Source organism: Triturus cristatus, chromosome 11 (assembly GCF_964204655.1).
Source record: "Triturus cristatus chromosome 11, aTriCri1.1, whole genome shotgun sequence".
Classification (NCBI taxonomy): Eukaryota; Metazoa; Chordata; class Amphibia; order Caudata; family Salamandridae; genus Triturus; species Triturus cristatus.
In genome coordinates, this window is record NC_140594.1 from 1,000,310,229 (window position 1) to 1,000,326,448 (window position 16,220).

Consider the following 16,220-nt stretch of genomic DNA (forward strand, 5'->3'; position numbering starts at 1 on the left):
GAAGCCTGGTCTTCGACTGACTCTGCCCCATCCCTTTTGCCTTTCACAGAACATGTACCCATTGCCCTGTTTCCAGCCTCTGCCCCTTTATCACGCACTCTCTGCCTCCAGCCCCCGGGTACCAGCAGCTCCCGGACTCTATACGGCCCTGCCTTGCATCTAGATTAACCCTATATACATCCCCATAAACCCTATATGCATACCCCACTTTGAGCGTTCCCTGTCGTGGCGGCCGCTGAGGAACCCCTCCCCAATGTTTAATCTAAAACGAGCATCACTCACCGACGCCACCTCTGAATGAACCAGGCGCTAGGGAGAAGCGCTTCAGCTCAAAGCGCATTGAATGAACCAGGCGCTAGGGAGAAGCGCTTCAGCTCAAAGCGTATTGAATGAACCAGGCGCTAGGGAGAAGCGCTTCAGCACAAAGCGCATTGAATGAACCAGGCGCTAGGGAGAAGCGCTTCAGCTCAAAGCGCATTGAATGAACCAGTCATTAATTGTTTGACTTTTATATTTAGGGCGGGGGAAATGAGGGTGTGTGTGTGGAGGGTGATGAGGTGTTGGGGGTCGCTAGCACCCACTACACTAATCAGAACTTTTAATATCAGGGTTACATTAAAGGCTCTGCTCGTGTATATGGGATATAAAAAACGCTCGTGATTACTTGTCAGGCCTTTGGCGTTTGTTTGGCCGCTAAAATCCGGATTTAATGATCATTTTCTTATTTGAGTGACATTATAAAATATTGGCAGCTCCCAAAAGGGTGAGATTCACGCGTTTTTAATACCGGTCCCGGCTGGTGAAAATGTCAGTGTTCTGTAACTTTCATGTGTAAATCTTAATTAATGAGGTGGCAGTGGGCGCGGGAGGGGCTTGCAGCCCCAGAGTAAGAGGTGGGGGGTGGGGAGGACTGCCCATTGTCCCCTCAAATACCTCTTACTCGGGCACTGATCTGACTTCAAAGCCTCGGGTGGAGGGGAGCGTGCTTCATGCGTCTTTTAATAAAGAGATTTTGTGAGCCGAGGGTCACACCTGACGTCTGTCCGCATCCAAGCAAGTGCCTTCTAATGAGGGTCCACTGGAGGTTAATCCGCCTTCAGGGGTCACTGGCTGTCCCGGTCCTTCCCCCTCTCTTAGGCTGTCTAATTTGTGACTCGGAGCAGGGCTTGCACAGCCACCATTCCACGGGATGTGACGCCACAAGTCTCCCTTAACCCTAAGGTCAGGTCAGAGAGGCTTGGCCGCGCGCCATGGAGTGCCCACGCGCTACGGGCTGGGATTATGGCCCGAACATTTGTTTCTGTTCAGGAAAGAGATGGGCGGCAGGGCCCCCCTACGTTGTCCATCACGTAAAAGACACATTTGGACATTTATAAGCGCTTGACGTATTATTTCGCCCGAACCCCAGACACTTGTGTATCATCAACCTTACACCATTTCACTCCTATCAGTCGAAATATTCTGAACAAGCATTTACAATGCAATGGTCTCGGCATTGGTAAAGTTAGAGCTATTGGCATTGCTCATGACATTATTTTTGTTTATGTTTTTAAAACATTTAAAGAAACGTCATTGTCATGAGCAATGCCAATAGCTCTAACTTTACCAATGCCGAGACCGTTGCATTGTAAATGCTTGTTAGTATATACGATGAAGAGAAGTGGTGAGGGTAAAGTATAGTAAAGAAGACAGACAATAATCAAGCACAAAAGTGTAACTCAAATCCAAAAAGGAAAACAAATTTTCTCCTGGAAGAAGGGACCAAGAGAGGTGCAGAAATAGATATAAAACTGTCTCGAGGTTAACCCACAAATTTTATTATTGTCAACCTCTGGCAGGATTAAAATCAACAAAATGGGGTATTCAGGGAAGGTAACGACCCTTCAATCCCCACTGCAAAAACCCCATTTTGTTGATTTTAATCCTGCCAGAGGTTGACAATAATAAAATTTGTGGGTTAACCTCGAGACAGTTTTATATCTATTTCTGCACCTCTCTTGGTCCCTTCTTCCAGGAGAAAATTTGTTTTCCTTTTTGGATTTGAGTTACACTTTTGTGCTTGATTTTTGTCTGTCTTCTTTACTATACTTTACCCTCACCACTTCTCTTCATCGTATATACTAAAAAACTGCGCTCCATCCAAGGTGTTGGACTGCACCTGGGTGTATGATGCGGCCCAATGATGAAGCATGACACTACCAAGTGTGTGAGGGCAGTACTAAGACATCTGTTGATTTTCCCACGTGTAGCGTCCAGCACAGTTATTTATGTTACTGATTTTTCTCTGTCGTGTGAGACTAAGTATTAGTGAGGGAGTCAGAGAAAGCTTAATCCCTTGTCTCTCCTATCTTGTGTTTTTTCCCCACCTACCGCCCCCATAACTATTATTGGGACATAGGTCTTTTTGGCACTATTTCTTCATAAAAATTCATATATCCAGCTCCCCTTTTTGGATTTTTGTGATTTTAGTGTTATTTTGTTAATTACATTTTACTCTTTGTTTTTAATTCATTTTGGGATTTCTAATATTTTTTTTACTTTATTACTGTTTTGGTGCTGCATAAATACTTTACGTATTGCCCTAGGTTACGTCTGTTTGCTCTGTGCCATGACTACCAGGGCGTTGATCTCAGGTTAACTGAGCGACTTTGAGGGTTCACCCTGACGTCTCCCAACCCAAATAATAATCCAATTTCTTACAACAGAGATTCTTAACCTTTTGACTCCTGGGGACCCCCTATTAACCATTAATGTAACCCGGGGACCACTCCCCCGAATCATTATTCGAATTCCGTGACCCCGAACCGAGTCATGACTGCTAGACGAAGGCCCCAATATAAGGATTGTTAATGATTTGAACAACCTCAAAAAAATACACACAAAAATGCAGAAGAAAAAAAACATTCAAACAAATACAGAAGTTATGACATTTTATTTAATTCACAAACACAAATAAATCATTCAAAAATGTTATTTTAATACGAAGGTTGGAAATTTTCTAAATTCCATTGAATATTATTTAATTTTCTAAATAGTCGCTGACCTACTGAGGAGCCTTCGCGGAACCCCTGAGGTCCCCAACCACAGGTTAGGAACCACTGTCTTACAACATTGATCAATATTTTTCACCCATAAAAAATGATAATATTTTAGTGGATGAAACAGATGTTGGCTGGATTTATCAGAGGTACAAACTGGACAAAAATAAAGGTGTGCTCTACATGTAACTGTGAATTGGCTAAGACAATTGTATCATATAGACCAATGGTGTTTTCTACAGAGTGGGATTGGCCATCGGATTCCTTCTCTGATAAGCCTGTCTTTCATAAGTGGGAGGATGGAAGGGGAAAGTGTTTAAACAGCAACTCCACTCGAGATGTTTGGCATTAATATAGATTAATGATTTTAGAATCGGAAAGGAAGTTTGGCCTTAAAGGTTTTCACACAAGAGATTACGGCCGCTGACAGAACTCTTTCTTTGGCCATTCAGAACTGAATTGCCGACAACATTGTGAAGATAAATGGGGAGAAGATGGAGGTCTGATCGTCAGCGGAAATAACCCTCACTGAAATATTGGGTTGTTGCCCACCCAGTTGATACCTATGCCTTCTCCTACTGGCGGAACAAACAAATCTTGGCATCGCTTACGATTAGGAACTCTTTCAAAGCCCGGCCTCAAAATTTCAGTATGCATGCTTCTTGAAACTTTGTCTACCTCAGAAATCCTTGCCGTTTAATGCGGTTCTCCAAAAGATAGGGGCGGTAGCACCTGCATAGCTTTTTCGCCAGGACCACTGGATGCCACAAGTCGCAGCTGGCAGAGGACAAGAACCAGACGCATCAATGATCACAGAGTACATATTTAGGCTTGATTGAAGAGTCTGCAAATCCGCTCATGTGTTTGCTGTGCAACATGCTCTGCAATGGTTTCCTGTTGAACAGAGGATCTAGTTCTAGGTACTTCCCTCAATCAAAGTGACTTCTATAAATAGTGTGTCTGTCAGAAATCCTTGTTGTTAATGTTTCTGCCAAGTTTTTCCTGTTCAACTAGCAGGCCCTGCTCCAAAATCCATGTTACAAGGACAATAAGCTAAGGCAGTGATTTCCAACTTCAAAGTGTCAACTTTGGAATGAGGCACCATTGTCACTTCGGCTTATGACCTACCGCAGAATATTCTGGAGAGAAGTAAACACTTATTTTGTTAGTTGTTTGTCTCTCTCTAATGTGCTTTGCTATTTGTTAGTTTCTTTGATGCATGCTACTAGAATGGCTCCTTGCACGTTGATGTCTTTCTAGTGGTATTGAGCCTAAGTGGTCTTTCGCTAACCAACAACAGTTTATGCCTTAAGGACATATATCAAGACCAAGCTATTAGCATGCATAACTGCAAATAACAATAGCAGACACTACTTTAGACACGCTCCATCATCAATAAGAGCACACGGTGGGTTAAATTAGACACATTATAGTAAGATAACCCATTACATATGCAGCCGGCACTAAGCTAGTATCCCCTTTTATGGCAATACTGTAGAAGTACAAACATTACAGAAGTAGTTCATATTTAAAAACATTTCAAAATAAATCTAAATAGAAATTCTGGCCCTACGGCTGTATCAATTGGGATCTAAGGAGAAAATGTGCACATTTACAGGGGATATTCTATACCATCTACTGAAAAGTAATGTACCTATAAAATAATCCACTCTGTGGCCCATCATGTTGGTAGACTTGGTTGGGCAGTTGAATCGCAGGTATTTAGCAACAGCTTTCTCATCTTTGGTTGGTTCACCAACTTCCTATAAACACAAAAAGGTAAGGAACCAATTAGTTTCACAACTTCAAACCATACTTTCAGATTTAAGACAGTGAAAATAAAATACCATATGCTGTATGTTTAAATAAGTCCTAAACAGAAAGGCAGATAACTGTAGTAAATAAATAAATGTGCCTTTTATGTCACTGATGGATTAAGACACTCATTAAGTCATCTGACACGTATTCTGTTGCTCATCTTTGCACTCATGCATCTAATCACTGACTCATACCTGCATTCACCTTCTGACACAACCATAATAAAAACACACACAAACTCAAGAATACATGCCAAGATAAATTAAAAGAATACAACAAAAAGAAAACATGCTGCTTTCTAAATACGACGGGCAAATGCCAACAACAAAGCAGGTGTCAGTCTTGCAGAGGTATTGTAAATTGTCTATTGTCATTTTAAAGTTCCAACATGGCCGCCACATTTACAATTAACTTGTTGCCAGTCTTGTTAAAAGAATGATACACTATAGACAATATTCCATAACGGTTTAGAGGAAGTGACCACGCTGGATGAGGCACACTGCAGAGAAAATGAGAGGCATTCAAGTAACTTGTTCCCACTGCCTAGAAAGCTGCATGTATCCTCCTAGGAAACATTAAAATAAAATAAGAGGAAGAGCAAAGAAATAAAAGGGGGACTGTATTAGGAGAAACTGAAAAACTAAAGCACCAGTCAACCAGCCCGGACTCTGAAGTGCACTCATTTTTAGGTGGATGCACATGTGATCAGAAAATGCCATCATTCACACAGCAAAAGAGTCAATGACTGATGTTGCCTGCACCTTTACCCCATGCAGAGCAGTGCCATGGGCAGAAGTAGTGTAAATGACACAGAGAGACCAATGGCAGAACAGAGCGGACCCAAAAACCCTCTGAAGGTCTATATGGATGGATATTTAATTTATTATTTTTAACAGCTAAGAAGAGATTCAGGAAAGACTCATTACAGTGCAAATCTTCTATCCCTAGTGCTTGGAAGACGTGGTAAACAGCACTAAAGTCGTTCCCCACAAAGGTAGTATGACATTTCAGGTAAGAAAAATCTCAGCTATAGGCTTTAGTATAGCAAAATAACAATCCAGCGGTAAATGCTTATTAACTTTAACTTATGGCAAATAGTTCAGTCCTAAGGTATCCGAAATATTTTTTCCTAGTTATCCAATCAGGCCTCTAGCTGTTACCATTGGTTTGTCACCATAACCAGCCGAGTCCTCATATACTAAGCATCAGCCTTCCTACAAGGAAGCCATCAGTCATAAAATTACATAATATACAAAATTACAGTTGGAAATGAAAAACAAAGGGTCTAACAAGAATACAAACAGTGAAAATCTTCTATACTACGGTTTGTCAGAGGATGTAACCAACACTAAAACCCTTACCTACTACAGTAGTCTGTGAGATTCCATGAAACAAAATACCTAACTGTTGTTGGCTTTAATGTTGAGCACAAAAAAATCTGCTCTTAAATGTCTATTGACTATACCATATGTTAATCACAATCAACATGTCACGTCTACTGCCATTAAAGCAACATTTCATTATAAGCAATCAGACCTATAACCTTTAGCATTTGGCACCATAACCAACTCAGACCTATTGTGCTGCTCATAAGACTTCAGACAAAGCAATCATGAGGTATACCGTATTTAAATTACAAGTATGTACAAAATACAGTTGTCAAAACAAACCTTCACTAACACAGCCTAATACTTATAAGGATTACCAAAGTGCAAACTGACGATCCTCATAGTTTGTTTGGGGGAGTCACCAACACCAAAATCCTTGCCCACTATAGTAACCTGCAAGATTCCATGTAACAAAATACTTGTCTATGGGATATAACACAGTGTAACAAACCACACTTAAAAAGTCTATTGCCTACTTATTTACCTTTCCATTACGAACCAATCACACCTGACAAATCTGACGTAACTTTTTCCAGTAAACCGATAAGGCCTCTTGCCTTTACTAATGGATTAACGCTTTACAATACTACACTACTTGCAAGAATCATCAAAGTGAAATTTTACTCCCAGGGTTGTGTCAGAGTGGGTGGCCAAAACCAAAGGTCTGAGATTAAATGTAGCAAAATGCATCTTTACTGCCTGTAACATGAGATTACAGTTGGTAATGCAAAAATACTATTCTCTCCTAACTGAGTTTCTCCCAGGGAAAATCTTCTATACCCCTTTTATACCAAATCCTTATCTACTAGGGTAATCCTGAAAATTCCATGCAACAAAAAACCTTTAGGCTTCAATGCCTTAAATGATAATTGACTTACAGCAGCTTTTGACACGCTATCCCCGGTGACTTTGACAGCTCGCCTGAGGGAGATCGGGGTTGAGGGATCGGCTCTGAGCCTTCTGGCTTCTTTTTTGGATCTGAGAGAACAGAGGGTCAAACTAGGTGAATTCCTATCTCCATCCCTGCCTGTGCAATGTGGGGTCCCCCAGGGGTCGGCCCTTAGCCCTACCCTTTTTAATATCTATGTGGCCCCACTTGCCAAATTAATAAGATCCTATGGGATGGAGGTGGTCTCCTATGCAGACGATACCCAGATCATGGTGTCTCCCTCTCACCCAGACGACTCCTCTGCACTCAGCTTTAGAAACTGCATGGAGGCAGTTTCTAAATGGATGATCTGTAACTCCCTTAAGTTGAATGGAGAGAAAACGGAGGTTCTTGTCTTTGGTGGTGGGAGTGACCTTTGGTCTGATAAGTGGTGGCCCCCCTCCTTGGGATTGTGTCCCTCTCCCTCTCACTCAGCCCGTAATCTGGGGGCCCTGATTGATCCCTCACTCTCTATGAACTTACAAGTAAATAGAACGGTGTCGACCTGCTGGGGAATTATCAAAACCTTAAGAAAAATAAAATACTACCTTGTTCCCTCTGCACGCAAACAAGTAGTATTAGCCCTGGTGTCCTCACGCCTTGACTATTGTAATGCTCTATACTTGGGTCTAGACAAGGGCCTGGTGCAGCAACTGCAAACTGTGCAGAATGCGGCTGCCAAATTTGTCACGGATGCCCCAAGGCTTTCCTCTGCCACTGCTGTTAGGAAGAACCTACACTGGCTTCCTATCTCGGCCAGGGTCACCTTTAAGATCCTCAGCCTGACATTTGGGACAATGCTAGGGCAAGGAGCGAGAGGAATCAATGATCTCTTAGTTCCCTATGTCCCCGCCAGAAATCTTCGGTCCTCTGATAAGAATCTGTTATCGGTACCTCGTTTCAGGAGAACTAGGTGGGGAGTAAGGGCTTTCTCCTATCTGGCGCCCAAGCTCTGGAATGCTCTCCCTATGGAAATTAGAGCTCAACCATCAGTCCCATTGTTCAGAAAAGCACTAAAGACCTGGCTTTTTGTTATGGCATATCCGTGAGCTGGCCTCTGTGTTTTGATCGTATTGGTAGGCGCCTTGATGCCTTTGGGCGATACAAATTGTCTTTCATTCATTCATTCAACATATGCTTTTCACTATGAACATGCTGGGCCTACTGTCATAATGTTTCATAATAAGTAATCGGGCCCATAGAAAAAAAAAAAGAAAAAAAACAATGACCTAGGCACACATAATAGTAAGTTAAGCAGTATGTAAGTATAAACACGAACTACAGTAGAATAGCCAACAAATGAGAGAAATATCTTCGGATGCGTTGAGAAATGTTCAGTCTTTTAATTTTTCTTTAGGAGCCGATGATCAGAAGAAAACCAGCCGACACGTGTTTCGGCGCAATGGAAAATAGTTCTGCGACTTCCTCAGGGCTGAATATAGAAGAATAATGTCTTGGTCGTCGCTCAGCCGGTGATAATTCCAACCCGGCTGGGCTTAAAAAATTCTGGTGAACTTCGGTCGTTCTAAGGAATCAGACGTGCGGTAAACTACGAACATCCAGCACGTAATGATTCAGTATTCGATCGGTTGACTATAATGTTAAGGTCATGTACATAAAAAACGTCAATGTGGACGAGCGGAGTAAAGGTAGCCAGCGTAGCTGGGCGCCGTGAGGGAGTTCTACTGGCGGAACGGATAATTCCTCGGACGTGGATGGTCTTATGGCGAGTGTGCCAAGGAACCCTCACGACGTATCACTGTGTTCCGGCTACCTTTACCCCGCTCGTCCACATTGACATTTTATATGTTCGTGACCTTAACATTATAGTCAACCGATCGAATACTGAATCATTACATGCTGGATGTTCATATTTACCGCACGTCTGATTTCTTAGAACGACCGAAGTTCACCTGAATTTTTTAAGCCCAGCCGGGTTGGAATTATCACCGGCTGAGCGACAACCAAGACATTCTTCTTCCATATTCAGCCCTGAGAAAGTCGCGGAACTATTTTCCATTGCGACGAAACACGTGTCGGCTGGTTTTCTTCTGGTCATTGGTTCCTAAAGAAAAATTCAAAGACTGAACATTTCTCAACACATCCAAAGATATTTCTCTCATTGGCTGGCTATTATACTTTAGTTCGTGTTTATACTTACATACTGCTTAACTTACTTTTATGTGTGCCTAGGTCATTGTTTTTTGTTGCACTGCGAGGGTCTCACCCACACTTAATTGGGGGGTTATAGGGCTTATCCCCTCGCCTAGTTGCACCATACTGATTTTGTATCCCTTCAGATATTTGCGTCTATTAAGCAGAGCGCCTAGTAATTTCCCTGACCACTAAAAACCCTTCTTTAGAGTGTTTCCCCTTAATCGGGCCCATAGGCTTCATCAGTGTCTTGTCACCATAACCAAGACTGCTGTATAAACCTTTCACAAGGCAACCATCAGGCATACACTCAGAAAAGTACACATATATGCAAAATTACAGAAGCAAAATACTTCTCTCCTAAGAAAGCCTAACAGGGATTGTTGTAGCATATATATTTGATCTCCATGGTGTGTTCAGGTGGCTCACCAAAACCCTTGCCTCCTATTGTAATCTGTAAAATTACATGTAACAAATTGCCTGCCTACAGGCTTTAGCACAGCATAATAACAATCCATCATTAAAAGTCTACTGCCTTTTTAACTCCAGCCCAACTCAATCACTGGAACAAAGACCTCCCGGCCTTCTGTTGGCGGGGATGTGGACAGACTGGCTCACTAGTGCACCTACTTTGGCATTGCTTCAAGTTAGTAAGATACTGGGATTTGATACTCCAAGAAATACATGAAGCCTTTGACACATACATCCCACGTTTCCCTGCTTACTTCTTGCTAGGTCTCCCCAATTGTCTGACCTTTCCCCTGCGATCCATAAGAGGGAGACAGATAGGATTAGCTCTGAACGCCGCACGTCTAGAGCTGTTGGCCCACTGGGGCACTGAGAAGGTCCCGGACCATACTGCTTGGCTTAGGCAGCTGTGGGAGGTATTGGGAATGGAGCGGCTATCTGTGGTGGCAGACAACAAAGCAGACGTATTCACTGAACTGTGGGCTCCATTTATCATTCTCCTCAGCAAGGAGTTCAGAGAAGTGACTTGCCCCAAGTTCTTCAAACTTTTACGACTCACTGACACTGCCCAACACTCTAAGCCCCAAAAGAACTGATAAAGAGCGAACAGGAGTCCCTTTTGGAGCAATGATAAAGGACTACTAAAGGGTGCGGAGAAGATGTCTTCTAGCGGGTTCTTCATGCATCTTTTCCTCTTTTTTCTTCTTTTAGTTTCCTATGGTTCTTTGCCTATGTCATTAAGCTCGGTTAAATGATGTTTTCTCTCCCCCTACGTTTCACAAGGAACAGCTCAAAGGGACAGAGATAACGCAAATTCTTGGATATGTAGCCCATGGTAGCCCACTGTCTCCACTGCCTGCCCTGGGTTGTTGGCATTCAGCGGTGTCAATCTCATAAGACTGCTAATAACATTGTTGGCTACTGATTATAGATCTTACGGAATATTTTGCTGCTGTGCTAACGTATGAACAAATAAAAGGAGTTATTTAATAAAAGTCTATTGCCTTTACCACATGCCTTCACAATAAGTAGATAAGTCCTAACAGCATTGTCATAGTGTTTCATAGTAAACCGATCAAACCTATGAAAATTGGCAAGGTTTATCACAAGGAACTGATTTAGCCTACACCCTTTACCATTGGCCTTACATGTCACCGAATATCAGCCAATTCAAGTTCACATAAACTGGCAACCATCATACATAAAGTTATAAAATTACAAATATGCTGAAAAATATAGTTCACAAAATAATGTACAAACCCGCTCAACTGGGCCTTAAAAGTATCATCACATTAAAAATCTCCAGGATTTAAGAGTGAGTGGCCGATGCCAAAACCCTGATCTACTACGTTAAAATGTGAGACTACATGTAATAAAATACCAGTCTGTAACAACTGTGATATAATGTGATAACAACCAACTGGCTTTTACAAATGCTTTTCACAATAAATAAGCTAGACCAACTGCCTTTCTCATAACGTTTCATAATAAGCAGACCAGACGTATGGCATCCAGCATAACATTTTGCAGTGCTCCAATAAGGCCTACTGCTTGTCACCCTAACCAATTCAGACATACAGTATTGAGCCTAAACCTTTCCATGAGGCAACAGGCGTAACATTAGAAAGGTTTACAAATTACCGTTGGCTAAGCAAAATAAAATCTCTTCTAAGAGGGCCCAACGAAGATTCCGATAGAGCAAACTTTCTATAAGCATGGTTATCCAAGCCCTTGCCTACTACAGTAATCTGTGAGATTCCATGTAACAAAATACTTACCTGCAGGCTTTAAGAAAGAATAGTAACAATTCACACTTAAATGCCTATTGACATTAAACATTTGCTTTTTACAATAAATATGTCATGCCTAGCGCCTTTATCATAGATAGCATTTGATAATAAACAGATCAGGCTTACAGCCATGATCACAGGCTTGCCACCATAACCAGTTCAGTCTCGTTTTAGACAGTATAATTTTTGCCACAAGCGAAAACGTGCAACACAAGAAGTCGTTTTATTGGAAGCACATAAATGTGGTCCAACAGGTGGATGGAGCTTAAGCCCGTCTCAGTAATACTCAAAGCTTTTAGTTGACCACGTAAGGTCAGCAACAGCAGCCAGGTTAAACCAGACCTAAATATTCAAGTAGAGTAGTGTTCCCTAGCATCCCACACTACTCAAAAACACAAAACAGCCCACTGAAATCTAAAGTGAATGAAAGAAGGGGAGGATGCTGGGGCTTCAATACATTCCTTAGGACTGCCCTCTTCCCATCTGTGCTGCCACCAGGAAAAAAACACTTTAAATTATCTGGTTATCTAAAACACTTTAACAGAATTACAATGCCATGTGGGTACCCTGAAAGTTCAAGCAAAGACAGCCATACTGCTACTGGCTAAAGCACTTTTTCTGTGGAAGAACACAACTTCTGCACAATCGAAACATGTAGTCCTGGCTACCAACATTTGAGCCGACCTAATGCCCTTCTCCTGAAAGCTCCTCTTTAGGTTGCTCATATTACGTCTGGCGACAGTTGCACTATTAAGCACACCTAAATAAGTGGACATTTTATTCAACTAATACAAACCTATTTATTGGTGCTCACTGGGCATGAGCACTCATGGGTGGCCATCTTGAAATGGGTAAAAACGTATTTTATGATTGGCTGATAGCACAGCTGGTACAAAAATGTTTAAAAATAAAAGGAAAAGGAATTGGGAGATGGGAATGGGGCAACAAGCAGGGAAGGGTGAGGAAAACAAGGAGCAGGAGTCAGGGGGCTATTTATTGAAAAAAAGTGGGAGGTGGAGGGAGAAGCAACAGACAAACTAGGGGAAGAGGAAGCAAAATACTAAGCAGGAGCACATGCGCTACCACAGAGTGCCTAAAGGGGAAAAGTAGTTGCCCGAATGCTAGCAACGTCAGCAGTGGAAGTATACAAGTCAAGCAACCTGTTCACTACAAAGCCCAAAATGCTCCTGGGCAGGATAAAGAGAAATAAGGAAGAAAATCTTTGAAGAGGAGACGGTTTGAGTAGACAAAAAGTAATCCTATAAGGAGCTTGGGGCTGCCACAAAGACCAGTTTCGAAATATTGGAAACAAGAAGTCTGACCAACACCTTTAGCTTTCTGTAGCCTAGCCTTAAAATCAATACGTTTTGGTAGTTCATGTACAAAAACGAAATGCAAACGTTTCATGTTTCGAGACAGAAAATAGAAAGCCGTTTTTGCCTGTTTTAGGGAATTCATTATTGTGATACCTCCAGATGGTCCCAAATGTAGGTGCATAAAATACAACTTCTCATACATTTCAATAAAGCTAAACCGATGTTGCTAATAATGACCTCTCATGTGTTGGAGACAGTGAATGAAGTTGAAAAGCACAAAGCGCAACCATGTGAAGGAGACGGACTGAAATATCGCATGTGACGCTAATCTAATGAGTAATTTGCTAAATGTGTACTGATAGAGCAATCTATACAAATGTAATCATTGACTAGGAAAAACAAAATGCTTGCTAATGTACATGGAATACCAAGAATATGCTACTGTATTATGCTTGGAGAAATGCCTAAAGCAGGACGGTGAGGTGGAACATGGAGCTTGCTGCAGCAACAGTGTATCGTATACATATTACTACATAGACCAGTGGTTCCCAAACTGTGCGCTGCGCCACCCCGGTGCACCATCAAAGCTACCCAGGGGCACCAAGAACTGACGCACTTTACGAAACAATTATGTGCTGGTGATGCCAATTGATCTTATGACCCAAAAAGAAATCAAGTTTTAAAACTGTAAATTGATATAATTGATCTTTTTGTTCATTCCTCTGTTACTGGATCTCGTTAAATTGCACAACAGTCACATCATTAAAACATACAGATACCAAAACTAGGGGTGGGCAGAATTTGCTTAATCATGCTACACAAAGCTCCGCGAAACGGTAAAAAACCTCCGCGAGCACGCAGAGTTCCACGAACACGCGGAATTGCATGTTCCGCCATTTGCGATGCTTTTTTCCTGTTCGCGAACGCTGTTTGCGTGCTCGGGGGTAAAAATCTTGCGAACACGCATTCTGAAAGCACGAACAAGCAAAAAATTCAGCGAAGCCATGGAATTTTTGGCAATTCCGCGGAACGCAAAATTACCCAAATTCCACAAGCGGAACGGAATTTACCGCCCAGGCCTAACCAAAACCCTAATTTGGGATTTTCATCGAGGACTACGCTGGTCACCGACAGTATTTCACAGACTCTGTCGCCACCTACTGGAAAGGGATTGAATAATTTTCAAGTAAAACCACTTCTTTCTGTGCAATATAAATGACATGGTGATTTATTACCTAGTGTACTCGGTTTTTACAATGCTCGACATGTGGGCTACCTGCTGGCTGGTGGGGATACTGCTTACATAGATTTAATAGCGAGCGTTGCCCACTGGTACTGTGTAAGCAGCTTTATGTTGATCATTGCGCAAGCACAATCCTGCGCACACGTTGCTGTTTGCCTTCTTTTGCACATAGGTGTGGATCTGCTTTTCTCACCTCAGAAAATGTGTGTCATGGTCTAGCCACTATTCTTAGGGTCTGCTGGGGTCTATTGTTTTGGTGATTTTCCCCTCCATTTTTCTTTCAGATTGGCCAATTTATACCGCAGCACTCTGGCTCCAAGCAGAGCATGTAAAGCGACTGCCTGATACAGATGTTTACTCTTATAATCTCGGATATTTGTATTTGGAGAGTACACATCCCGTGCACCTCACACTGTTGGTGGCACACAGAATGGAGAAGACTTTCTGGAACAGCCTGGCTTCTCTAGAGAGCTGCACCAATCCGGAAAAAGAGTTACATTGCTTCACTATTGAGGTTTACTAAACAAATTTAATCTAACTTCAATTCGTATTAAATAGGTGCACCCAAATGCTGAAGATTATTGTTTCTCACTTTCTCAATGAAAGTTTTTTTTTTGTATTAAACAATTGTTACATCCCTTTATCAGCTTCGTTCCAAGTACTGCAGAGGCCAAGCTTACATCCCACCTGCGCCAAAAAAAGTAACATAATGGGGAGCCACGGCCAGGCCAATAGGTCAAGGAAACCTGGGTCAAAAGAGTTTGGGAACCACGGACTTAGATACAGACTACCTCAAAACCACTGTGTACAAATTATTTATACATGTAAAGTAACTCAATGTTTTGCCTTGTCAATACAGTGAACAATAAAGTACCTCTGTACTATAGTAACATTAAAGAGCTGTGGAATGTATCATAATTAAGGCTCCAGTTTTATGTGTTTACCGATTTTTACAGCAAAATATGGACAGAAAATCTAATTCTCTTTTTTTTTTTTAAATGGTGAATAAATCTGAAAACATGTTTTCTTTTGTACAGTTCTCACTAATGTCAAGCATGGATAAATACAGACGTAAATGTCAACAACAAAAAATACCATAAAACCAGGAGCCCTAAGCATAATACACCACACAGAGGATCTGAAAGTTCCAGGCTGCCAAAGAAAACAACTGCTTTGGTGTAGAGACCCAGGGATTACATACAACTCAGCAAGATGCTCTTAAATTCCCGTGTGGGATTGGTCTGAGTTAAAGACTAAATAATTTATAATAGAAAGTATAAACCTAACTTACTCAACTGAAGTTAGAAACACAAATCTAGACATAAAGGAAAAATATAGAGGGTGTATTGTGTGCTCTAGGAAGAATCGGAGATCTATGGTTTAAACAGAGCTTTCTCTGTTGTGTTAAGTAACAAACAGCACACTGGAATAGTATTGAATGAAATCACAACCCTCGTCAAAAAGTCTATACTTTCTCATGTAATTTTTGTTTTTATTTAGATTTCAGGCAGCCATAAGACTTTTTCAATGTATTACAGTGAAGCGGTGGATAATGGGGTTATGGGTATTCTAAAGAAAGACCTGTTCATAGCTCCAGATTCCATATTAACAGTCAAACAGATGGGTATTGAGCACCCTCTAGAATTTAAGGCAGTTGTGTTTAAGCAGATATGCAGAGGAAGAGCTTTTTAGAAAGCAAATCTACCCTCTTAACAAACGGGTCGCAACAGAAGCAACTTTCGAGGGAACAACCTAGCTGGTAAGCTAGGACGACAAAGGCAATATGACAATGAAATAAGCATTGGCATAGCCAATAGGTCTCGCCTTTGGGACCTTATAAGTGTTTAGCCATGCAGCACATTATCCATTACATTAGCCATTAAAGTTTGTGGTACATTAATGATGGTAGACATAATTACTATGCTGTCGAAAACAATAATAAATGAATATGTATAGTTTTTGTTTTGTCAGAAATTGATGAATATCTTGATTAATTGCCAGAAGGCATCGAACCAGGGGTTAAGTATGGGCAGATTTGCTTCAGTAGTTTTCAACCTCGTGCTGCATGGAAGTCACA

The 16,220-nt window shown here is 41.6% G+C and overlaps 1 protein-coding gene across 1 annotated transcript in view; it reads right to left on the reverse strand.

Moving 5' to 3' along the window:
• SEC62 (SEC62 preprotein translocation factor) overlaps nucleotides 1-16,220 on the reverse strand; it is a 269,678-nt gene that overhangs the window by 220,964 nt on the left and 32,494 nt on the right. Inside the window, exon 2 of the mRNA XM_085635139.1 lies at nucleotides 4,693-4,801. Coding sequence (XP_085491265.1) covers nucleotides 4,693-4,801 — 109 coding nt within the window. The remainder of the gene's footprint in view (nucleotides 1-4,692; nucleotides 4,802-16,220) is intronic.